The 27,343-nt window shown below is 35.1% G+C and overlaps 1 protein-coding gene across 3 annotated transcripts in view; it reads right to left on the bottom strand.

Annotated features, from left to right (window-relative positions):
* Positions 1-27,343, bottom strand: part of LOC113410288 (carboxypeptidase B-like) — a 94,231-nt gene that overhangs the window by 8,156 nt on the left and 58,732 nt on the right. Inside the window, exons 2-8 of one of the 3 annotated variants that reach the window (XM_087965130.1) lie at positions 19,421-19,528; positions 18,613-18,769; positions 18,445-18,520; positions 13,608-13,732; positions 12,117-12,216; positions 10,964-11,065; positions 1,246-1,347 (exon numbers count right to left, since the gene is read on the bottom strand). In XM_087965130.1, coding sequence (XP_087821256.1) covers positions 1,246-1,347; positions 10,964-11,065; positions 12,117-12,216; positions 13,608-13,732; positions 18,445-18,520; positions 18,613-18,683 — 576 coding nt within the window. In that variant the 5' untranslated portion in view covers positions 18,684-18,769; positions 19,421-19,528. The remainder of the gene's footprint in view (positions 1-1,245; positions 1,348-10,963; positions 11,066-12,116; positions 12,217-13,607; positions 13,733-18,444; positions 18,521-18,612; positions 18,770-19,420; positions 19,529-27,343) is intronic. The other 2 variants (XM_087965128.1, XM_026664792.2) reach the window with 2 other exon arrangements.

Below are 27,343 nucleotides of genomic sequence, written 5' to 3'. Positions count from 1 at the left end.
TCATAGATTTGATATTGTTTAGAAATTAGGATGTCACTGGAAGACTATAAAGAGAGCCCTTAGGATTTCCCAATACAATTTGCATGGCATTGACCTCAAATATTACAATTTTGAGCATAAAAAGAGAGAATTAGGATAATGGTAAAGATGAACCAGGAAAACCCATTTGTTGGTAATTTAGCTGTTGAAATTCTACTTATGCTCTCTTAACCCAACCTTCTTATAGGGGAATTGTTGTAGAGAAAAATTGGAAGAGAAAATGCTCTTAAAAGAAAGGCAGGAATAACAACAATAACAACTGAAACTTTTTCTGTGCCTTCATAAAGGAATATGGTCAACTCTAGTATTGATTCTGGTATTGATTCAGATTTGGAAAGATAAAGACTATATATTTCTCTAGACAGATGTTGCCTCAAAGGGCTGCAGATCTGAGGAAAAGGAGAAATTCAATCCACTATGCTCTCATGTTGCTAGGCTTTTGTGAACCATAATTACTAAGATAGTATCAGATTTTGTATGTCTATGTCTTCTGAAATAGATATCCCTAAAAGCAAACTCAAGAACTATCACCAGAATTGAAAGATGAAACTTTCAGCATGCATAGGCAGCTCTAAGATCCTTAAAAACAATAACAACACCAAAAAAAAAACCCCCCTAAGAAACCAATATACTAAATAGTGGCATTAAAAAACAGCTATGGACATCAAGAATAGAAGAAGCTGCTGCTTGACTGTTTTTTACATACCCTGGAGAACGTGCAGTTTCTTTAAACTTATTTTAGAAATGTACATTAATTGTTAGATACATTTCATATGGTATGGTCTGCTCATTATATTTTAATTATAATCTAATAATATTTTTTACAAGAAACCCCCCTCTCAATTAGTTATTCTAATCCTAATCCTTTGTGTAATTGCAACAGATTTTCTCTTAATAGTGAATAGAATAAACTTTGCAAAGGGGGTAATCAGGGACAATAGCAAACTCCAGTGCCACGTTCACAGTGTAATTATGCTATTGCAATGCATTCTTCATGGCGATTTTTAAAAAATCCTTCAAAATGCAAACTGGAAATCAAATGAAATATCAAAGTAGAGTATTATTTTATAGGAAAGACAGCAACTTTGGAATAACAATGAGAATATGTTGAGGAATTGTAAATAATTTTTCTTTAATTTTGCGATCCCATCCAATTCCATTTTCAGTTGAATCAATAATTTCTGTCACTGATATTTTGTCACCAACCTCTCGTACAAACCACTGGCAAAAAGCAGGTGAGATCCATTCTCTGGCATGGAAGCCGCAGTCCATAAAGATAGCTTTTTTATTTTCACCTGGATTCCCAATCTATACAAGAAAATGAATGAAAGAAAGAACAATTGGATACAAATCTTTAATGGTCTTCAAATAGCATAGTACAAATACTGTTACACAGTGAAAATACTCAGAATAATAGAATTGGAAGAGACCTTGAAGATCTTCTAGTCCAATCCCCTGCTCAGGCAAGAAACCCATACCATTTCAGGTAAATGGTTGTTTAATATCTTCTTAAAAATTTCTAATAGTTTTAAAACAACAAAAATTTAAAAGAAAATACTTATTTGTTTATTAAGAAATGTTGCCTGCCCCCTTAATAGCTCCTCACAGTTCACAAAAACACAATAAAAGTATCTATGAAATCAGTGTTAAAAGAATAACAGATGTAAAACACAAAACTACAACTACCTGTCAACCATAACAACACAAGAGCAAACAATAGATACAAACTCAAGGTTAATCGCACCAAACTTGATTGCAGGAAATACGACTTCAGCAACAGAGTGGCCAATGTCTGGAATACTCTACCTGACTCTGTGGTTTCTTTCCCAAACCCAAAAAACTTTAACCTTAGACTGTCTACTATTGACCTCACCCCTTTCCTAAGAGGTCCAACATGCCTACTGTCCCTGTCCTATTCTTTCTTTTATTTCTTTTATTTTTCTTATATGTATCCATGTATTCATAACTATGTTTTTACTTATACCTATTATCTTGTAAGCAATTGACAAAAATAAATAAATAAATTAAATAAACCAAACCAGAGTTGCTTCTAATAGTAGTTCCAATCTTACTTGAGTTCACCTGGAAAGAGCGCCCCTCCTTTTCCTTTTTCCTTTTTGTTTTTGGCTTTAGCCAATTTCTTAGTATTTTTCCTAACACTACAAACCTCCATATTTTATCCTGGGTGATTATGGTGTGTATCTTTAGAGTGTATCTTTACCTGCACTATATTGTTTTTATATAACTTTGCCTCTTACATAAATAGTAAGGCATAAAGTATCCAGATGCAAAGCAAGACAGGAGTCCCTTATCTTTAAATGTAGTTCACCAGAGGGATGTTTATTGTGCAGAAGTATGACAAGCTCCATCTGGTGAAATTCTGAACTATTAAAGCCACAAGGAACTGATTTCTTTCCAAGCTAATCTTTCTATTCATGCAGTTTCTATCAAAGTTGGGGTTTTTTTAACAAAAAAAACAAACATATTTCAAAAGTCAGTTCATATACAAAAGCCTCATGTTCATATCCATGTACTCAATCTGGGCCACAATGTTAAATTTTAGCAAATTAGACCTCAGATCACAAAACAGTGGAATAACAAAGGTGCAACATTAGCCTACCTGCTAGAGAAAAGCACATGAAGAGCTAGAGCTTTGAAATCTGGTCACCACTTTTTATACAAGTAAAGTACAGTGGTATCTTGGTACTCATCATTAATTGGTTTTGGGAAGTGTAATAAGTATCAAATAAATGATAAGTACCAAACAAATTTTTCTCATAAGAAATAACATAGTGAGTCATAAGACAGGTGACACTAACAGGTTCTAGCTTATGTGTGGAGTACCAAATATATGATGAGTACCAGGACAAAATTTTCATTTAAAAATTCATTGAGTACTAAATTCAATGAAGTTCAAAGCAGTTGTTTATGCACTGTACATCCAACCCCCCACCCCAAAAAAAACAGTTGTTTACCAAGGTACTACTGTATTAGGCTTTTGTTTATATTAACAAAGTTTTTCTTAACATATATTTGGCTAGATAGTGTTTTTCTGTGTAGAAATCTGGGTAGAAATATTGACTAAGATCTATCTATCTATCTGTATCAGTTTTAGTTCCTGGTGGCTACCTGCATAAGTCCCTGCTGTTTTCTCCAGGTTTTTTTTTCTTACCCTTAAGATGCATTTATATAATCATACTTACATACAGGGGTGGGCTTCATATTTTTTTAGCAAGGGGTTCTCTGCCCAGTTGCTGGGTGGGCATGGCCATGGTGGGTGTGGCCTAGTCGGCCTCCTGCACCATGACGGGGGGGGGGGGCATTTTTGCCCTTCCCAGGCTCCGGAGGCTTTCCTTGAGCCTTTGGGAGGGCGAAATTGGCCTCCCTGGGCTCCGGAGGCATTCTGGAAGCTGAAAACAGACCCATTTCTGGCTTTCCCAAACTTTGCATACATCCTGCACTTACCTGCATCCAAAATGGACTGCCTGGGGACTCCTGGGATTTTAGCAACAACTAAAATTTCAACCTTGGGATTCTGTTCAGGTCTTCAGGTCTTGGAGGATATAATCAGTCCAAACACTTATTGTGTAGCACACAACAAACACAGACTGCCAACTAAATGTAGCCAGCACCCCCAAACTTTATTGACAGTGAACCCAATAGATACTCTGCCCCCTTGTGGCACATCTAACTAAACTCAAAGTACCGAAACACAGAAGTGCCTAACTCTGGCATGATGTCATGCCTTCCTCTCAGCTGTGCTTGAAAGCATGGATTCCTTCTCTGGAGACACAATGCCCCTGGACTCTGGACACACAGAAGCAACAGAACATGTCCTTCTCCAGTGCCTATACTACAGAAACATTAATACCAGCCTCATCTCACCATAACTTCATAAATACCCAGGGTAGGCAGGACAATTTTATACTACCCTGTGGTTTCAGACATCAATACTTGTCTAACATACAATATTGCCCGGTTCTGTGCAGCAGCACTCAAAATTTATCAGATGATGAGCTTTGCTATAAACTAGATTAAATAAGCATCTAGTTCACCATAGTAGAGTCCTTTTGTGACTTGTTAATGTTCCATGTGCTAACCTTTATGCTCTCCTACATCCATGTAGTGGTCTTACTTCTTTTTCTTTCTTTCTTTCTTTCTTTCTTTCTTTCTTTCTTTCTTTCTTTCTTTCTTTCTTTCTTTCTTTCTTTCTTTCTTTCTTTCTTTCTTTCTTTCTTTCTATCTAACTATCTATCTATCTATCTATCTATCTATCTATCTACTTACCTACCTACCCACCCACCCACCCACCTTCTAGTTTTCAATTATATATTTTTATATCTCCTAGCTTTTCATAATTTTAAAAGATTTTTATTTATATGCTTTTTTCAATAACTGTATCCCAGGCTCCTTATGCTGATCTATGACTGTAATAAAGATTTGGTTTGATTTGAACAGATTTGAAGTGCTTATGTTTTTCATGCTGGAAAACCTTAATTAGTTTTAAAATGTCAGTACTAGCAATAGCACAGTTCTCAACCCCATCTCCGGTTATGCCACAGTTTAATTTCATGGACATACTGAAGATAGAGAGAAATAGTAGCCACAAGCTGGAAAATGTTCTAGGGCAATTTTGCTTATGCTGTTTTCAAGGCAGTTCTTAAAACAACTTTGAAAAGTTTAAAAAAAAAACCACTTATTTGTTTATTAAGAAATGTATATGTTGCCTGTCCACTAATAGCTCTTGACAGTTTACAAAAACACAGTAAAAATCCATGAAAACAGTGTTAAAAAATTACAGATATAAAACACAAACTACAACTAAACCAGAGTTCCTGCTGTAAGATAGGTGGGCCTATAAATGGGATTAATAAATAAAATTAAATTAAAATAAAGCAAACGGAAGCATTCAAAAGCCTCAATAAATAAGGGTGCTTTAAGCCTTCCTCTAAGTCAAGGGTCTTCAAACTGGGCAAGTTTACGACTTGTGGACTTCAACTCCCAGCTAACTCCCGAGCTAACATGACTTGAGGAAGAATTCTGGGAGTTGAAGTCCACAAGTCTTAAAGCTGTCAAGTTTGAAGACCCCTGCTCTAAGTGGTAGAAGCCTTGCCTCATCTCCAAGGTCAATGATCACAAAAGCATAGGGTTTGTAATGATGCCTACACTATGGCCATATGGTTGCATCCTTAGGCTTGTCCCATAATCAGTCAAGCTGCTTTGCCTTATGCATCATTGGCTGCAACAGCTCAGTATGCCAGAGGATTCTGAGATGGGGAAGACAGAGTTTAGAAGAAGCCCCTGTACCAAGTGCTCAGGAGATGACTCAAACAGGTCAATGGACTCCAATTAATTACCTGGAATCTAATCAGTTTTATTAAGCTCTGTGGGAGGACCAACATGATTTGGTACTTGCTCCCGGAGAGGACAATGTGCTATGACTATTTAAAGTTCAACAGGAAACAAATTTCTCCTTACCATAGCTACCACTTCTCCGACTCTACTTTTACTGTCAAAATACATTTGAAATATTTCATTTTATCTCTGAAAACGAATGATTTATCTTTGAAAACGAATGACATATATCCTACAATTGATTGCCATTTAATGGGGCAGTGAATTTTGGGAAGAGTCATCTGCTATAAATTAGGTAAAGGTGATAATTCTGATAGCAGCTAGTTCCTTAAGAGCCAATCTCCTTTTCCATATGTGAATATGCAGCCTCTTGTGTACTGTTACTTATACTAGCCTTCTTCTCCTAGCACCTTCCAGATGTTGCACCACAATTTTCATCATCCTCAGCTGGCATATTTTAGTGATGAGGGAGTTTGTTGCTCAATATATCTGGAAGTGTGGTAGTGCAGATCTCCAGCTCACATGGAGGTGTTTACATGTATATTTGGCAATCATGTCACATCTCAACAGATAACTAGCTTTTCAGGGCAGTCTCTGGTTTATTTGAAACAGGAAGAGGCTGCTTACTCTTGTTTGCATGTTCAGTTGTGTGTGCAAAAATATCAGCTGAACAGGGTTAGGTATTGCTCTGATATGGTTTAGTGAAAGCAATTAAAGAGGTAACTGCAAACCAAAAGTAAATTTCTGCAAATCCTAGCACTGTGAATCTTTCAATTTGTAGAGCAGCTGGGTCACAGCTGCATGGAAGCTAAACCAAAATGAAAGGAGGAAATGCAGCTGTAGTGCTTGGTTTATTGCACCCTTAGGAAAAGTTCCTGCAAGCCAACCCTGTGGTTCTCCAATAATGATGTAGGGTCTATTCTCATGACCTTTTAAAGCAAATGTTACTAAGAAGAAAAGTGTATCCCATGCTGATCTTATCAGCTCCTCACTTCCTTGAATGGAGAAAAGTTCTAGCCAATCTGACCAGAGTTTGGCTTCCTTTTGCAGGGAGGAGCACTGGAGTCTTTTAGGGTTCTACAACATTTCTCCATAAATGTACAATTAGAACAAAACTGGTGACAAAGAGCATAGGCACAGTCTTGGCATATAACAGGCTTACTGTCCTACATATTATCCATTGAAAGATATACCTGTGTTCCCAAGACATATTTCAAAGTGCAGAAGACTTTTAAAGGTGTGGGGGGGTCAAGACCAATTTTTCATATTTTTGAAAAAAATGTTTAAGGCTGGAAAAGACTTTGCATGCTATTTTCTCCTGTGACTTTAGTGTGCTTGCATTCAAATTTAGCGATTTTGAGGTCAGTTTGGAATGATGCAGTCTTGAGCTTTGGCATCTCCAGATGAGGTTGGCTTACTACTACTTGCTCACCATGCCATAAAGAGACCAGGTCCATTAATATGTTAGTTTTCTAACAAAGGGAGCAGCTGACATGGATTAACTAATATTTATATCTACAACTTTTAGCTAGTTCGTCCATATTGAGCAATAGAATATGTATGCTTCAATTGCATGGCATGAACTGACTGGAACCTTCTCAAATATGACCAAGCAATGGGGCAGCTGGAATAAACACAGAATCTGACTTAAATATGTCATCCAAAAAGGCAAAAAGCTCAGCTTAGCCTGAAGAGGGATGAAATTATCATAATACTGCCATATACTGAAATCACCACGTAAAATCGTATTCTAAACAGCAAATAGTCACATCTGGATTGTATTGCTTTTTCTCCCTGACATAGATGCAAATTTAAGTCAGTCATATCTTTTATGATGTATTTACAGGAAGTTTTATTATGGAGGAACTGTTCTTTGTATTTCAGTTTCTGGATGACTAACACAAGGTGTACATTAGAATTTGATGAAACTCAGAAAGAAGAAAAGCAAAAAGAATAAGAAGAAAAAACAAATAAGACTTTAAAATTTGGACAATTGGGAACTATATTTGGACAACTGTAAACTAGAAAGACTGTAAAGTATAAATTTATAGCATTTAAGGACTAGAAAGCTAGGGGATTTTGAGGAACAATTCAGGGATTGATAAATTTTATTAACAATTGACTTTTAAAAGAGTTTTTAGATATTGGGATACTGGTATATAACATTGATTAATTTTTAATTTATTAATTTGGTGCAAAATGATTCAGCAGGAGACAAAGTTCTATGAAGAAATGTTAACGATGGCTAAAAGCTTTTATGAAAGTGTGACAAAAAATCATAAGGAGATGATGGGATTGCCCAAAGATAAAGAAGTGAGTATAGGAGACCTCCCAACAAATGGTGGGAAAAGATGAACAAAGTATTCAGAAGACAGAGAAGGAGTGGTGGGGGAGATAAATCAAAATAAGCTACATGAAAACAAAACAATGAAAAGACAATAACAATAAATATTAAGAATTCAATAGATAATTCCTTAAGAGCTTACAATAGCACAGACAAACAAAAGGAAGACTTCCCAAAAATAATGAAAGGGTTATGGATGGACATCCAAATGATGCAGCAGAAGGAGATAAGGGGTAAGGCAGAGGGAACATTCAGTCTATATAAAAATATAGGATCCTGAGAGAGAAATATAAGATAACATCAAAAAGTCAATAAATGTTGAAATTCAAAAAAGACTGAGAGATGACGGATAGAGACATACATAACCTTGTGTAATACTGGGATAGTATTAAAAACTAATAGAAATAAATAGAAAGCATAAATTGGGAAAATAGTAACACTTATGCAGATATATAATAGAATTTATTATATTCACAAATATACTAAGATTAGGAAGTGGAAGACTGTGATTAGGCATATTTAAATGTATTATTATGATTAACAGTGTGTAAAACATATATTGGAATTTATAGCCTTTAAGGATCACAAAACCCAGAGGACTTAGAGATATAATATCAGGACTGATTAAATTTTATTAATAATTGGTTTTATTGGTGTTAATAGAAAACTGAGATATTGGAAATTTGATGGAATTTGAGTAATACTTAAAATATCAAAATATTGGTGACCTAACATAACATAATAAACATATTGTATGAAGAAAGGTAATTGATGCTTTAATATATCTTTGGAGAAAGTGATAATAATAAAGAGAGAATAGTACGATTTAAAGATAAAAAGGTGAATATGGAAGAACTATAACAAGTATGTATGTGGGGGTAAAATAAGTATAAATTAGGAAATTAGTATTATATACATTGATACATAAAATAATATATTATAATGAGTATATTAAGGTTAGAAGTTGGAAGATAAAAACTATGTATATGTAATTGTATTATTATGGTTAGCACTGTGTAAAAATGTATTGACCCAGTCATTACACTGTCCACAAAATATGTTGGTTGTTAAAGAAAAACTGCAAATCAAACATATACAAAAAAAAAAAAAAGAGAGAATTTGATGAAACTCAGGTCTATCCACTGCCATAGCCAAACCTCTAAGCATAATCTTTGAAAAGTCTTTCAAGACCAGCTCCTTGCCTAACCTATGGTCACAAGCCACAGTCATCCCCATCTTCAAAAAGGAGACCCAAGCCTAGTTGAAAATTACAGGCCAATCTCCTTATGATGCGTCACCTGTAAAGTCATGGAATCAATTATTAACCAATCCATTATCCTCCACTTAGAGACAAACAACCTACTCTCCAATAAACAATTTGGTTTCAGAAAAAAACTATCCTGTAATCTGCAACTTTTACACTGCAAAAACATATGGACGACACAACTCGACCAGGGCAAAGCAATAGACGCAATCTACATAGACTTCTGTAAAGCCTTTGATTCAGTGGTACACGACAAACTACTCCTAAAAATAAAATCCTATGGTATCTCTGGACAACTGAATAACTGGATAGAAGCATTCCTGTCAAACAGACAACAAATGGTCAAAATCGGTAGCGTCCTATCAAATCCAGTACCTGTCAATAGTGGTGTCCCCTAAGGCAGTGTTCTAGGACCAACTCTCTTCATACTCTACATAACGACCTCTGTGATCATATTAAGAGCAATTGCTTCTCTTCGCTGATGATGTAAAGCTGTTCAATACCACAGACAATACTGCTACCCTACAAAAGATCTTGACTATGTATCTGAATGGTCAAACAAATGGCAACTTCAAATCTCAACAAATAAATGCTCTGTCTTACATATTGGCAAGAAAAATCAGAAAATAAAATACAAGCTGAATAGTCAAGATCTTGTTGATGACCCAAGCTCTGTAAAGGACCTTGGAATACTCACCTCTAATGATCTAAGTGCTAGAGCCCACTGCAACTACATAGCCAAAAAGGCATTAAGAGTTGTTAACCTAATCCTACGTAGCTTTTTCTCTGGTAATATCACACTACTAACCAGAGCATACAAAATATTTGCTAGACCAATACTCGAATACAGTTCATCAGTCTGGAACCCTCATTAGCATTTTATTAGCACAATTGAGAAAGTCCAGAAATATTTCACAAAAGAGTTCTCCACTCTTCTACTCATTGTAGAATACCTTATGCCACCAGACTTGAAATTCTAGAACTAGAAAACCTTGAATTACGCCGTCTTCGGTCTGACTTAAGCATGGTATATAAAATCATACATTGCAATGTCCTACCTGTCAATGAATACTTCAGCTTCAACCATAACAACACAAGAGCACACAATAGATACAAACTCAAAGTAAACCGCACCAAACTTGATTGCAGGAAATACGACTTCAGCAATAGAGTGGTCAATGTCTGGAATACTCTACCCGACTCTGTAGTTTCTTCCCCAAACCCCAAAAACTTTAACCTTAGACTGTCTACTATTGACCTCACCCCTTTCCTAAGAGGTCTGTAGGGGCGTGCATAAGCGCACCAACGTGCCTACCATCCCTGTCCTATTGTTTCTCTTATTCTTTTATTTTTCTTATATGTACCCATTTCATGTATTCACAACTATGTATACACTTATACTTATTATCTTGTAAACAATTCAAATCAAATAAATAAATAAATAAATAAATAAATAAATAAATAATAAAAATAAATAAATAAATAAATAATAAATGATGAAATAACAAAGGTTTTGTTCTTTGTGTTAAGAGGAAAATTTAATTGTTTGCATCTCATTGTCAAGAAAATAAAGAGGGGGAAGGGGGTTCTTTCTGAAGTTTATAGATCACTTTATAGCAAATATGTTTATAAACAACAGATGGAGTGCACAATTAAACAAAAGTAAATTACAATTTACCTTGCTTACAGGAATATGGCTGAATTTTAATGTGCAAACTGTCAAAAGCTTTTATTGAAGACTGTGATATTTAGGAAGACTTTATTATCAATCAAAATGGATGAAAAATGTTTCCATAAAGGTATTTATAAAATCTATGTTGGTTTCCTAAAGCATTTTTTTAAAAAAATACAAACACATATCCAGAATTTATAAAAACCTAACAAAAGTTGCTATTTGCTAATTGCCAAGAGCAAACCTGATACGTTGGCTTTAGAAACAAATTGAAAAAAAATTTGAATACCTTCAGGAGGTGAATTGGACGTCCCTCAAAAGTTGTTCCTATCTGCGATCGGGAAACAAGACTTGGATTTTTATTGGCAATATCAGCTGTCCAAGCATTTATCTGTCAATTAAAACAATAGATCAGTGCATTTAATGAGAGAAAGGAATGATGTAAAGAATGACTTAAGCCAGGGCTGTCAAACTCCCGGCCCATGGGCTGGATGCGTCACTTGCTGACCACACCTACGCCTGGTTTAGTGAAGGAGGAAAAAGTCCCGATATGTCATGTGATGCTGTTGTGATGATGTGAGTTTGACACCCCTGACTTAAGACTAATTGTTCATGCAGTTTACTGTGGCCTGGATAAGAGCGGAAAACATTTTTTTTCTTTTCCTGAGGAATACAGACCAATGCATTAGAAGTAGGTCAGTGCCCAGAGACTAAGTTATAGATTTATCTTTGTTTGGTGCACAGCTAAAAGAGCAAAAAGTAGTAGACATTTCCCTTTACCCTCTTCCCTTTTACCAGAGGAAATAACTTGGAGACAAATAGGAGAGTGAAAATTAGAAGTGGACAGCCTAGGGCCAGAAGATTGCTTGTTGTCTCCACAGCCTTGATAATTTCCAGAATTCATCTCTTTAATGAACTGGAACAAGGAAATGATTAAATACACGACTAGAAACAGTCAAGTTAACAAGACTTAGTTTTGATTCAATAGAAAGGCCAATTAAATTAGAGGGTTTCTCCCCCCCCCCCCCCCACCGGCTCCGTATTTCACTCAAAGGCCAAATGCAGCCTTCTCCTGAAGAAGAAATGAATACTCCTAACATAAATAGTGTCAGCAACTTGGAAGAGGATAGAGTGGATCATGAGAATTTGGAATCCTGGACTGTCACATTTAGAAGTTCATATTCACTTTTCCAGTCCTGTTCTGCATTAACTGGTTGGAACTTCCTAGCTCTGACAAAAGGAGAGAGAGAGACTTTTCTTGCCTAGGAACATGTTAACTAAAGATACCCGGACGGACCCTGGAATTTATGCAGTATGTGTGCTGCTTCTAAACTGCATGTTCTTTATGCTTGATAAATGACCTTGAGAAACAGAGTAGTATTTTAAAGCAAAACTGCCACATGGAATGAGAAGGAGAATTTTCACATGTGAATCTTCTTTACCTTTTCCCAGCTATTATATTTTTCATAATTGTATCCAGCAGTCCGAGCATGATTGTCCAGTTGCTTATCAAGGGCAGCCTGAAGATTATCGATTAAAATTCTGCATTGAAACAATTAATAAAGATTGGTCAAAATGGGTTATTTCAATTTCTTTTGTACTCACCATATTTCCTAGAGTCTGATCTTCCTCCCCATGTTAATCAGTAAGTTTATGTAAGTCAGGCCTTGTTTGTTCACTTTGAATCTCCCATTCCAGTTTATGAAGTGGATTGATTTGATTTGAAAATCTAACTTTGTTTTGACAGATTCTCAGCCAAGCATTCTCCAGATATGAAGAGGAACCAATATATTTAGGAACTCCAAACCTTAATGATAGCACATGTTGGTAGTTGCAATCTCAATATATCTGGAGGGCATCAGAATGGGAAAGGCTGGGGAATGTGCAACATCATATCCTTGTTCACTTTAATTTACATTTGGAGAGTATGTGACACACAATTTGCAATGCATCTCAACCTTCATAATATTGCAATTAATAATTGATCTAGTTACACTGACATGATGTCAGGGTATCTCAGATGCATATCAAAGGCTCCTATCTTGAATTGTTGTAGCAAGGACACTTCTCTGAAGTTTGTCAGGGACAATCTTTCAAAGAGCTCTGTGGTGCAGGCTGAATTGTGCACATTCATCGTTGGAGGAGCTAGCATCTACATACATGGTGAAATAATTATTCTCTTTGACACTGTAACAATCCTACATCTTCAAGGTCTACAGTACTACAAGATTACCAACTGAGAGCAAAACAGTAACTCATCAGTACATAACTAATGGATGCATCCCACCTTCCACTGCACAGTTTTCATTTTCTATCCACTATAATGGATATTTACAATGTTGAAAAAAATGTAAATTATGTGCTAAATAAAGTTGACTTTGTGTCACACTTAGGACTTTATTTTGTTGCTTGGTTTCTCTACCCCATTGGATCTGATAATCTCTGAGGTGAAAGTCTTACTCTCTATTTTCCTACTAATCCTTTCTTTTTGATTGCATCCTCGAATTAATTACAATTCACATTTCCAGTTGACTGTTTTGTGCTAAATCTCAGACACATTGGCTTGTCAATTTAAAAAGACCTAACCATGCAGAGATTCAGTTCTCTCTGAAAGTTTAGTATATGGAATGTTTATGAAAAATCATACATAAGGCAATATTACATACAATAATGTATGTTAGTAGAACTATGTGGTAAAAATAGATTACTTTTCGGAAGAACGTTAAAAAATTCAACAGTTTGAAATTGATGTGAAAACAAGGAAAATCAATTTTAAGATTGTTGGGAAAAACTAGAATTAGAGAGGGACCAAAACTGACAGACGCATTCAACTCTAATTCCTATTTTTGTTTTATTCCTAGTACAATCTATATGGAAATTTGTGTACCATTGAACCACTTATATGTTATATAATTAATACTGAAAAAACATACTCATAATTCATGCCATGATGCTGTAGAATGCTCTCAACCTCAGAACATCTGTCTGCTTCAATTCGGAAATCAACAGTCATTTTTGCTTTCACTAGTTCAACAGAATCTGGTCGCCAAAAGTCAACCTAATCAGAGAAACCATAGCAAAAAAGGATACATGATTTCAGGCTGGCTCAAACATTTCCAAGAGTGCCCTTATTATAGTATCCCTTGGGATTATGGGGTAAAATGGAATAAATGATGGGTACAATATAGTTTATAATTTGTTTATTAAATACATGTCATATTTCCTTTAGAAGCTTAAACCACTGTACATTAGGAATGTATGTATTTTAGAAAGACATACTTAGGGGTTTTTGCAATTGAATCACTGCCTTTTCATTTATAGAACCCAAATTTTATTCAAGATTCATGGAAAAGCCTGAAAAATAATATTTGCACTACATCATTGAATAGTATATAAATCCTGCATTCAGTAGACATTGGTTTTTGGTGAGTTGATTTGTGTGAAATGGCACAAGAAATTATATCTGCAAGTCATCCTGGCAGTGGACGAGATGGTGATATGGACACAGCACAGGAAAGGGCAATGATGGATTTCCTAACACTATTTGAATGACACTGACCCTAATTGGATCACTGCAAACTTTTAAACTTTCCTACCTATTCTTCCTAGGTAATAGGTATAATTCTGCTTTCCTACCTATTTTTCCTAGATAACAGGTATAATTCTATAATGTAGTTATGGTTGTACTCAAGGAGTTCTCCTTTTATCAATCTAATCCAATTTGCATACTGGGACATAAAGGAGAACTGTCAACATGATAAAATAATACAGTCCTATAAATATCCTAACTGGAATGAAATGAAATCATTATTTTGGCCATTAGAAGCACAATTTCTATGTTTGTTGAAAAATATGTGCTTACATTAAAGTCTCAGAATAACTGGAATCCACAAGACAATCTTTAAAATGCCTTCCAATACGAACTAACCTGAAGAAGTGGTTTTAGCACTGAGAAACAAATAAACAAAAATTGTATGAATGTATTGCCTTATTGTGGCATATATATTCTTTAAAATTAGAGGTTTACAGCCGCCTTTCATTTGGACATACTGAATGGTTCTGTAGAGACTTCTTGTGACTAAAGCATTTCTGAAAGGTGCCTGGTATCTAAGCAGTGAACAAATATTATTACTTCTGGCACTGTAATCCATAAACAAGGTCAGCTGTTATCTAAATACGCCGTGACAAATATGACTTTTCTCCTTAGATCATATATGGTTTCCTAAGTTAACAATTAAAAATAACCACAACTCCATTCTTGCTTTTGTTGTGGCTTCACTTTGTGTATTTAATTTTTTTTTACTTCACTCATGTGATTGTATCATACCATTCCTTAAATGGGTGCTTTTTATTATGAACTTTTGGTGCAATTCAGTCATAGGACTAATCCAAGGTAAAATTTGTTTATCTGGAATTTAGAAAAGCAAAGCAAAGCAAAGCAAAGCAAAGCAAAACATTGGAAAGGCTTAAGGCTTTGAAGGTAAGATTCAGTAAAACATGAGACCTAATTCATTACATTTTTTCATTATGGTCTGGGAAGAAGGAAGAATAGCTTACTTCTAAATGTTTACTTAGAAATGAAGTACTGTAATGGCATTTTATTCCCAAGAAAGCATATATAGTACTATAAATCTTTTACTTTAAAAACTATTATCTCATGGTCAAATGTATAGGTAAGAAATCAATGTGCATATGCCAGTATTTGTGGCTAAGCAAAATTTTATGAATTTTAATGCAGAAATATTTGGAAATATTTAATATTTGGAAATATTTAATTCATGCTTCAAAAATGAGTTGAAGGAAGCATTTTAGACTCTAGGTATCTGTCAGCTATTACTTTTAAAAGCCTGACTTTTTAAAGTTTCTGGATGTGAAACAATCTGTCTCCTTTTCCTTCTTTTTCATCCCTTGAGTTTTAATTAAATGCTTTGAATGTTAGACAATTCCTCACTTCCATACTAGGAAATCAATGGTCATAGAAAAAAAAAGGAAAATGAAAAGAAAAAAAAAACACCCCAGGAATAATTCCCCAATTCCATTTCAATATCCCTCATTTTCTAAAGCAGATTGATGTAGTATCTTTACAAAACATTGATTCAGTAACTTTATTTAAATTTGAATACCAATTCCAAACTATTTATGTAAGGTTACTGAAATCCGTGATGTTCATTTTGCTTAGACTAGATTCTGATATACAGTATGAATGAAACTGAAGTAGCCTCCCTCAAAATTATTGGGAACTTAAATGTAAACAAATTATAGGCAATGTAAATAGTGATTATTCCAATGCTGTTTCCCAGCTGAGATGGTTCTCTAATTATAGCAATTTTTCTGATAAAAGATTTAAGCACTAAAATCACACTGATCTTGTGTGCTTCGGGATGTTGGTTCCAATTACTTTTTGGACCAGAGATGAGATTCCTATAATTTATAGCTTGCCAAATATTCTTTTCTGAGGTGAGTCCTTAAAATTGTGAGGCCTATGGACCATAGTAACTACTTAGCAATTGGATCGTTGTGATTTCTAGCAATCTCTCCTGTTCTCTCATGAGATGGCTATCAAATACTGCATCCAGTTTGTTTATCAACATGCTTACAATGTAAAAGTGCAAATGCCTGAAACTTCAGAGATGTGAAAAGCATAATTTAAGAGTTTTCAAACGACAATGTAGAATGGAACTAGATATGGGAGAATCCCAAAAATGCCCTCTGATCAATGAAAAGCCCTTCTAATATCCAGTATCATTGCTAAGTGCCATGTCTCATAAAGATTAGAATGTCCCTTCCTCTCCTTTATAGCTATTTCTCAACATCAAAGCTATGTGTAAATACTGAAAACAGATCTATCTCTGATGGTTCTTTTTCATGCCATAATCTGGTTACATCAAGGTCACAAAACACAAATTTGGAAGGAACTAGAGGTTCACTGAACATTCGTGGGGAAAAAACAAACAGGAGAAGCTGATAATAAGTTGAAGCTTCAGCAAGCAACCCTTTAAGAGAGCCACTCAGAACAGCAGTTCTTTCCATGATGGCACAGTTTTTTTGTACAGCCTATCATATTTTTTTGGACAGAGATGATTTTTATTTAAAAATTTAAAGTAATGAAAAGAAATATGCAGGCAGATTTTGTGTCTAATCTCTTTTGATAGAATACCTTTCATTGGTCTAACGATTGCTCATTTAGTACTGTGAGAATACATGATGCTTTACTGAATAATAAATGGAAATAAATTAGATGCCAGTCCAAATAAAAATAAAATCCCACTTGTATGTTATGGGGTATAATGCTAAGGGGAAATTACAGGGAAGGAACTGACCACAAAGGAAGAATGTGTTGCTAAGCAAGACAGTTAAGTGATTTTTGCTCCATTTTATGACTTTTCTTGCTACAGTTGTTAAGCGATTCACTGCAGTTGTTAAGTTAGTGACATGGTTGGTAAGTGAATCTTGTTGCCCTACTGCTTGCTGGAAAGTCGCAAAAGGTGATCACATGATCCCAGGACACTGCAACGGGCATAAATACATGTTAGTTTTGATCATGTGATCACAGGGATGCTGCAATGGTTGCAAGTGTGAAAAATGATCATAAATCATTTTTTTCAGTGCTGTTGTAACTTTGTTACTAAATGAATGGTTGTAAATCGAGGACTACTTGTAAGTGTCACTGGTTACAGTGGAATTACACCTAATTGAATATAGGATTGCAAGGTTAGCCTATGAATCTATGAGATTTCTTTGATTATTTCCTTGGATATGTTGAGAAGTTCCAAACAATACTGATATTGCTCTTGAGCTCCGTAGGGCTCATGGAGATTACAGGTATTGTAAACAATGTGTGCTTTCTGTTTTTTTATGACAGGAGAAGAGATTAGCTACTTGCCTCTCCTTTGCAATTATAGTCACTGACCATAAAAATAAATTCTTCACTATTTTGTAAAATACAGAGAAACTAATCTTGAATCTGAGACATGGTGGCACATTGGTTAGAATGCAGTACTGCAGGCTAATTCTAATGACTGCCAGCAGTTCGATTTCCACTGGCTCAAGGTTGACTCAGCCTTTCATCCTTCAGATGTCTGTAAAATGAGGACTCAGATTGTTGGGGGCAATATGCTGACTGTAAACTGCTTAGAGAGAGCTGTAAAGCACTATGAAGCAGTATATAAGTCTAAGTGTTATTGCTATCAGGATTAGGAGAAACAAATCTCTCTGAAAGTTTTATAGTTTCAAGCTACCATGCTAAACATCAAATAAAACATTACTGGGGTTGAGCTGCTACAACTCTTTAAAAAGTAAAAAGAAGTGGGGGGAATTAAATGGGATCTGTTAGTTACTTAATTTCCTCTCTGTTTTTTAAGAGATAAAATCCAAAACAAAGGGGGAAAAAAACCCCCAACCCTTTCCTTTACCCTTTCCCACAGGCTAGCAGAAGTATTAAATAAAGGCAACATAAATTAGGAGAATTAAAATTGATCCTGCCTGTTCCTTTCTAATGGCTGTTAAACCAAAAGGAAGAGACCATATGGGATTATAGAGTTGGGGAAGCTCTCAAAGAACAGCTTGTCCAAGGCTCCCACAAATTTGGCAATACCATTATGTTTCATTTCTTAAAGTTCTAGATGTCAGTATGTGCTGCCTTTCCTAGTTTAGCCATCTTTATTGTGAGAACAATGAATGGGTCGCCCAATCATTTATTAATATGACATGCTATAAAATGAACATTATTTTAAGCATATTTCCCCCACCTTACTCCATATTGGAATTTACCTGCATAATATTGGCTAAGTGATTGAGAGCATGTACTTCATCTTCATTGCGGGGGGTAACACGGTAAACCTTTTCCCTAAAGAAAATAGCAGAAAGACATTCCTTATAACAGAAAAGCCATTGTGCTGTTCTGAAATGTTCTGAAATATTATTTGTGTTCTTACTTACCCATCAAATCTGTGAACTGTTACTTCAGCAAAAGCTGAAGAGGCACCTATGAGAAGCAGTAAAGGCCACATCTTGCTTCTCCTGTGAAATGGTGAGGTGGCAGTGGAATTTTTGCTTGCTTTTATAGTATCGTGTCTCTTATCTTTCTCAAACCCAACTGTGAAAACAAAATCATTTTCCATTGATTAATTTCCTGACCTTGTTTTGTTTAATAGCCTATTTCTTAAGATAAGGCTCACCTGTGGAAATAGACAAGAAAATCTCACATGGAAGACATAAGAGGGTTATTTTCATACCAAAAAAAGTAAACCTCGTAGTTCTAAATTTGAGCAAGGAACTTTTGAACTAATGAAAATTATACATAAATTTAAAGATTTCAGGATTTCTTCAGCAGACTGACTGAGGGAGAAGTGGGAGTGGAAAGGAAAAAAAACTGACTAAGAAAAGGAGTTTGCCCAGTTTACATGAGACAATAAGCATGGATGCCAGTGGATTACATTTTATTAGTTGCAATGATGTTCTCACAGTTATTAAAGTGGATTATTCCCCTCCCTTTTGAAAATAGAAATCTATAGAAAATCTAATAGGATTTATTTTAACTAACCTTCCTCAAGAAAAACACACATCTGTGGATCACATATGGTACTGAATAGTGTGCTTAACTATTTTTCTTGAACCCACAACTAACTCGGTTCACATGCATGCCATAATGTATTATCTACAAATCATATTCACACATAAATACCACATTTATGATTCTGGGCATTAAATACATCCTGAGATACCTGACAGTGTACCGCACACATACCTTTACAGCAGGTATTTTTGTAAGCTCCTAAATTTTACCTCAGGGTTTATGCCAGAACTCCTCTGGTTTTAAGGGTTAGAAGACTTCAACCTTCATTGTCTGGGGAAGCTAAAGAAGGTAGAGAAGGTGTGAGGAATTTGTGGAAGTCACAGCAAACATGTAGCAAGTCATACAGGTAGCTAAGTTTTAGATCTACTTTTCAGCTGTAAGTAGTTTTCTGGTAATCCAAATCTATGTTTGATCAAATTACTGTTCTTTAATTTCATACCACTGATAATTTTTACAAGGTGGAAGACCATTATCTCCTGTAGTTGCTTCATGGTTCCAAATGACTTAAGAAACAGTGCTTTTCCTCAGTTCATGGTGTCAGTGAATTACAAAGTGGTAAGAAGGGTCATACAGGTAAATATTCACTTGTGAATGCTACAGGGATCATTGCTCCCAAGTTTTGGACGAAGTATAGCAATATACTTATGATACTCAATTATATATTGCCCACTGGGAGTAAGTTGGGATATAATAGAAGTCTTGAACCAGGGACTGGAGACTGTAAGGGATTGGATGGAGAGAAAGAAACTGAGACTGAATCTCAGCAAGGTGGAGGTGATTTTTGTCCTGAAACCATCTAGTACTTTGCCTGCTTCAATGATAGTTTTGAAATTATTTAATAGTTTAATTAAATTAATGAAATGAAATTAATTTAATTAAGCAATAGCACTTAGACTTATATACCGGTTTACAGCACTTTACAGCTCTTTCTAAATGGTTTACAGAGTCATCCTATTGCCCCCAACAATTTGGCTCCTCATTTTACCCACCTTGGAAGGATGGATCAGCTACCTCTTTCCTGAAGTCTGACCAACTAAACCTGGAGATTCTATGAACTATGATAAACTGGCAATGTGGTATTAAACACTTTTAATGTGAAAAATGATACAATTTTTTATCATTTAATACAATTATTTCAGACTCATAAAAACAGTGAAGAGACAACAATGCAGAATGATCAAGAACCCAGAATTTACAATAAATAAATGATGAAATAGAATAACCAAATTGTAGATGTCATTCCCTGTTGAGCAACAAGAGACTCAGAAATGTAAAACTGTCAAGTTTTCCTGTATTTGAATTCAATTTTAGGGAATTCTTCATGCTTTATAAGCAGCTGGAGACAATTTTCTGGGGAAAAAACCCTAACACATCACTAGCTCTGGTAGCTATGAAATGTCTACACTATATGGAATTTTTTTTATTATTTTTTATTATTTATAATTAAATGTATTGACCGCCCATCTGACCACAAGGTAACTCTGGGTAGTTAATTTTAATCAGTAGCCAGTAATTCAGGTTATGTACTTTTTATATCTGTCTTGCCCATTTTTAGAATGTGGCTTTTGGAAGACACTATATATAGAAAAAAAAAACATTTCCTTCTGACTTGTACAGATGGTATATGTCCTAACAAAATATCAGATTAACAGAGTTGGAAGAGACATTGGATATCTTTTAGTCCAATCCTCTGCTCAGTTAGTATTCTGGACAAATGGATGTCTAAACTCTTCTTTAAAAACCTCCAGTGAAGGTGCAGTATTGCCAAAATTAAAACTGGACAATCTGTAAACATATTTGGCTTTTAAATTCACAACTGTTTCATCTTTCTGGGATTCACTCGAAATTTGTTTTTCCCTATCCAGATCCTTATACCCTCCAGACTATGGGTTAGGGACTTCTCAAACAATAGCTATCAGAATTAGCTGAAGAACTGCCACATAAGTAATAGAAGCTAATTTCTCTTGCTCCAACATCAACTGCTCACTGCAGCTGAAGTTTCCTCCATGTTTTGAGGTTTTTTGGAGAATATTAATGTATCACTCCAAACTTTCCGGAATTGTAGTTGGAGATGCTCACATTTCTCAGAATGATTTGTGAGTGCCTTGTTGTGAAATGATGTTGCATTCTTCCCAAAGAAGTCCATGGTGGACAGCTGCAGAAAACTTTGGAAAAGCACCAGATATTTCTGGAATGCTTAAAAAGCAATGAGATATGGTGGAAACATGCTATGGGGAGAGACTTGTGTTACAGTAACTTGTGGAGGGCACTTAATCAAGAGGTCAATATTTCTTTTTGATGGCTTTTTAAAAAAAAAATCACTTGCAAGACTGATTAAAGTAAACAGCAATCCTACCTTACTAGAAATCTTGAAGAAATTTCTCCCTATTCCAAATAATTGGGGATGATTTCTTCATCTTCTCTCAAGGAAATATCAAATCAGAGTTTACTCACAAATCATCATGCCTGACAAAAAGTTTTCAAATCACTGTTGTTTATGGTTACTGAGAAGAATTCCTATTATCTACTACATATGGCTTTACTGCTGATGCATAAGAATAGAATAGAATAACAAAGTTGGAAGAGACCTTGGAAGTCTTCTAGTCCAAACCCTGCTTAGGCAGGAAACCCTACACTATTTTAGACAATTGGCTACCCAACATCTTTTTTAAAACTTCCAGTGTTGGAGCATTCACAATCTCTGGAGGAAAGTTGTTCCACTGATTAATTGTTCTAACTGTAAGAAATTTCTCTTTAGTTCTAAGTTGCTTCTCTCCTTGATTAGTTTCCACCCATTGCTTCTTATCCTACCCTCAGGTGCTTTGGAGAATAGCTTGACTCCCTCTTTTTATGGCAGCCCCTGAGATATTGAAACACTGCTATCATATAATTATTTATAAATTATATTAATGTTTATTGAGGTTTCAGTGAGGGATGCTATAGTTATTATTTTCCAGTGTTTATAGCAAATTCTGTAGAATTTAAATGTTGGGTCTGTTATCTCAAATAGACATACATTTAGATCATAAACATCAACACACAAGCACCTATAGTAGTCATTCCACTAACAGTAGTTACAGAAATGTGTTTGATATGTTGACACACTTTAGAAAATTCTTTTGTTTTGCTTTTGTTTAGAAAAAGCCTTTCTTAACATATTGTGCTTTAGCAGTCTTTCATCAATCTTATTCTAGCTTAGGTTTATAGTACAGGATATCTAAAGATCAAGGGGCTGTACCAGTTTTCATTAGTATAAATCATAACCTCACAAGCAAGATTTTGGTTTTTCAGTCAACAGTCATCAGAAGAAAGTCTGTTGCAAAATAAATAACCACAGTGTTCAGATAGTGGAGTCAGCAACCATGTGTCATATTGGCAATAGTAGTGTTGTTATGAAAATAAAGGTTAACAAGCACAGTCATATTTCCACCTTCCTGAGTGTTTGTCAGTATATTGCATATTCTTCTTAGCTAACAGGATGTGGGATTTCAAGATTAGAAATTCTAGCTTACATAGAAAACCTTGGGTTAAAACTAAGCTTTAGTTACACCTATAGCAACTGACCTCAGTTAACCTCTCAGTTAAACTTTATTATCATTTACCTGTATATACAATGGCAGACATTAAAATGAAATTCTGATGCACTAATCTTGAAGGAAAGAAAGCTACCACTGAACAATGTCACCATCCCAAGATAACAATAATAATATAATAATGGCAGGAACACCCAAAATGCCAAGTTATACACAAATGACACCAAAACTTATATTAATCACAGTCCATCTTGAATAACCCTTGAGAGTTAATAATGCTGATATTATATGGAACAAGCTGTTACAGAATCTAGTTGTTCTGCCTTGGATACCACAAAGTTTCCCATCAGAAGGCAGCAATGAAAACTATCTCGGAGATGATGTGTAAAGTTTCTGACAATAGTATGGGCCCTGCTCAAACAGCACTTTTACGCTATGTCCTGGATAGAAGGAAGTGAACTTCCAATAATTTTTCTGATGTGCTCACCACTCTCTGCACAGCCTTCCTGTCTGAGGCAGTAATATTTCTGAACCAAACAGTAATACAAAACAACACGATGCTTTCAATAGATCATGCTATATGTTGATGGTAATGACCTTGTTACAAATCTTGAGTCTGGACATGAAAGCTCTCAAAATAGGGATGTCTTTGTAGAGGGGATTTTTATCCTAGAGCAGGATAGATACAGGTAGAACAGAATTACTTGCCCTGAGAATTATTTGCCAATTGCCATCACATATCCTGTAGATAAATTGTTTTCAGATCAAAAAGTATCATGTTTCTAATTCCATATCAGAAAGAAAAAGGAAGGGAGAAGTACCTTTCAGTTTTCAGAGGTTGTAGGAAAACATTTCACTACAAGTACAAAACCTTGACCCGTGGCATAACCTGCTGTTTTGCGTTTGTTGAGGGAGAGATTTTTAGTGTTGAATTGTCAAAACTCATCACTGATAAGATAAGAAATGGCAGCTTATTATTATTTTTATGGCATTGCTCTTGAATGTACTCCAGAGGCCTCTGAGAGTTCTTTGAAGAGGCTTGTATGTTGCTTAGGGGAGACCTCTCTACTTTTGTATTATTAATAGAATCTCATTTCAATTCAGCTCAAACAACACTTTATCTTTCTAACTTCAGAATTTGGAGACCAAGATGGCCTATTTTAGTAACTTCATGGAGGTACTTTCTTTTCCCTGACTCATTGTGTATCAGTATAGCAATCTGTACTAAGAATACCCTTATGGCCATTGGTGCCATTGTGTCTGTTTTCTTCTGACCAGGGTGTAAGGACTCCTTCCTTTTTAATACTTCCTATATTAAGATTCCACATAAGCATTTTGCTCACACTTCAGATGCTTATTTTATGATTTATTAGGGGTAGGTGGTTTTTTTTTTTGCAGGTTGCCCAATCCTAACAAATCAATCCTCTATATATCCATACTGTATTTAGACACCTTCTGCAAACTAATGTCAACAAAGCATTGAAAACATGTTTAAATAAACATTCTGCAATAAAATTAACCTGTTGTAAAATGGCTGCCCAAATAAGGACATTATAATATTTTCAAGACTAATGAGCTAAGCAGAGAATTGCTGAGACCTTGAGTTAACAGAATTATGCAATTGCTATTACGGCTTTATTTTCAAAGAATTGTGCAATAAATCATATAAACAAAAACTGGGCCCACATTATTTTGCAAATATTTTATTAATCACAGTAAATGGGATGTGTCTATCAACTCTTAGGAATATTGGCTTTGATGCTTTGTACAGATTACATGATCCTAGTAGTAGTTACATTCCACATTTCCACATTTCATTGGTAAAGATATTCTGGGGTTTACACATTGTGTTAAAATATGAATTAATTATCCATGGTTTATTAAATAAGCCACTATTTGCTAAACTCAATATGGTTGTTGTGAGTTTAGGATTGAGTTTAGCAAATGGTGGTTTATTTAATAAACCATAGATAACTAATTCATAATTTAACACAATGTGTAAATCCAAGAAGAAATCACATGATATTTTAAACTAAAGACATAAAAACCATTAAATAGTTTCATAAATGTGGAAACACAACCATTTATTTTTTGTGATAATTATGTTTTAAGTTTTTGAAGGTAGAATGAAATTCTTCTTCATGACTGTGTAAGGGAAATATGGTTTTGCTATATTGCCTAAATCCTGATTATTCTAGAAGCTATTTAAGCAGTATGAACTTTGGTATACCCAAGTTCACTAAAGCAATTTTCCTAAATCAGTATCATTCAGATGTATTTCAATTCCAACAATCCCTAGCCAGCATTGGAGAAGGCCAAAATAACTCTATTATTAAAAATACCATGCATAGAGATGTATCTATCATAAGGTTAGTTTGAACTCTTAGGGGTGAATGTGCAATTCCAGTAATGAGACAATGTGAGCTTTGTGCAAACACACAATATTGTAATTAAATTCTTACCATCACCAAGATTACCAAATCTTCAATGTCTCAGTGATTTTCTACATAGCAACAAGGGCATTGGATCTTTAAGCAGGAATTGCCACTGCACATTTTTTTTCAAGAGATAGCCTGAGGATCTCATTGGAGTATATTATTAGCTTATCCAACCTCCCACCTTTAGTTATGCCATATGGTGTATGTAGCCATTTAAAAATTAACCTTCATATCAGCCTAGGTACCATAGAATGGAAAGAGATTTTGTGACAGAAATGCTACCAATTAGCTTTCAGTATATTTATGATGGAGAAAGGGAGAAAGAAAGGGACTTACTCTGATGGACTGCTTGTTCTCTGAGCTCAGCCGCAGCCAACAAAGGCAAGTGCTGATTGGTTGTCAGTTTTATATGAGCTGTATAAAGTCATGCATTTAGGTCCATGCTCATGGCATCATGAAGTCTGCAATTGGTAATCTAGGAAAGTCCCAGATGCATTTTAAATAAAATCAGAAGACTTGAGAGATGAAACATTTGAGAATTTTGACTTTTTGTCCTAAGGACCAACCTGATCATGGATTAAGTGGGCTATCCACTGGTAATGGGAATTCTACTGCCTAAAAAGTATAGAGCATGCACTTCCATACTTATCAAATTACTACATATTTAGTATGCTCTGGGTAGGCTTTATTATTTTGCATGCAGAAGGGTTTGCAATTAATTCTTCCCTATCATTGTTTAATGCTCATTACCTTATTAGGTAGATTCCATAGGCATGTAAACACAGAATTGAAACAATTACACATGAATATATTTCTTTGCATGTATTACAGTTTCTTGCAGAGTAAATTCTTAGTGGCATTGCTACATCTTCTTAAACTATCAACTACTACTTCTGTGGATCTAGCACAGACAAATTGTTGAGTATCTGATGCCTTCAGTTGAAGCCATAAGAGGTAACAGATTAAGTAATAAGTAGTATGGATGAGAAAGTAGTATCTCTTGCTTTTTTAAGGGCTATGAGAAGCCTGGAAGTAGTAAAAGATGAAAATGTTATGTGTAATACTTTTTAAAAAATTAATAAATTGTATGAAAACAATTCCAGAGCTTCCAGGAAACCAATTGGCTTCCCTTGTGTCTCTTTGGAAATCCTAAAGAAAATGTAATAAATATCAAATACATTATAAGAAATCACCAGGGATTGCAATAGGAGGGAAGGGAGATATCAAAAATTTTCCTCAGATTATTGGTGGGGTGGGGAAATTTGAAATTATCTCCAAATAAAAACAAGCTTTTTCTTGAAGGAGTAATGCTGTGCAAAATACCATGAAAACTAATCTAGCATATGGCAGTTTATTACCCTGTCACTAATAATAATCTTTAGTCTTTGGGGAAGATAAAGGACCTATATACATTACATATATTTACAGCCTGTTAATACTGTACTAATCTATGGAATTGTTTTTTTTTTAATTTGCTTTCTGGGCTGATTTTAGTAAGGCTGCTAGGGCTTTAATTGTAGACACAGGTATCCAAGAGTAAGTCTCATATAGTCCTTGGTTTATTTTCAATAAATGTTAAGAATAGCCCTGCTGGATCAGGCCAAGGACTACTTTAGTCTAGCATTTTGTTTTGTCACAGTGGCCAGCAAGCAAAAAAACTCATATCCTATTCCACATTTGCAAAAATCTGAGTTTAAGTTTGAATAATATGCTAGGCTAACATGTGGTTGGCTACTTTATGTTTTCCATTTTTCAACCCTGATTTGACTGGTTTTCAGGATTTTGATTCCCAGGGCATGTTAAAGCAAGTTAGTCTTTTCTATGTCAGGTCATGGTGCATTAAGAAGAAATTCTTTCAGAATTGGAAGGAATTCAACCAAATTGTGTTAGGTTTACAGTAGAAGTGAACATTTGGTCATGTCCTTGGGACTCTGATTTGGAGTTTGAATTTCCTCTTTATTTTGTCTGTGTTATTTTTGATCGAAAGGCTGCTTTGCAGCTCTTGTAGACATTTATATATAGATATAGATACAAATCTGAGATTTGTGACTGACTGTGCCTATTTGAATTTCAGCATATGGCAATTAAGGCACATATTGGCCTTGCTTTATCAGAAAATTGAT

This window comes from Notechis scutatus, chromosome 4 (assembly GCF_049901735.1).
Source record: "Notechis scutatus isolate UNSWTSFEM ecotype Mainland chromosome 4, rNotScu1.2, whole genome shotgun sequence".
Taxonomy (NCBI): Eukaryota; Metazoa; Chordata; class Lepidosauria; order Squamata; family Elapidae; genus Notechis; species Notechis scutatus.
This window is presented reverse-complemented; position numbering and strand designations above follow the sequence as displayed.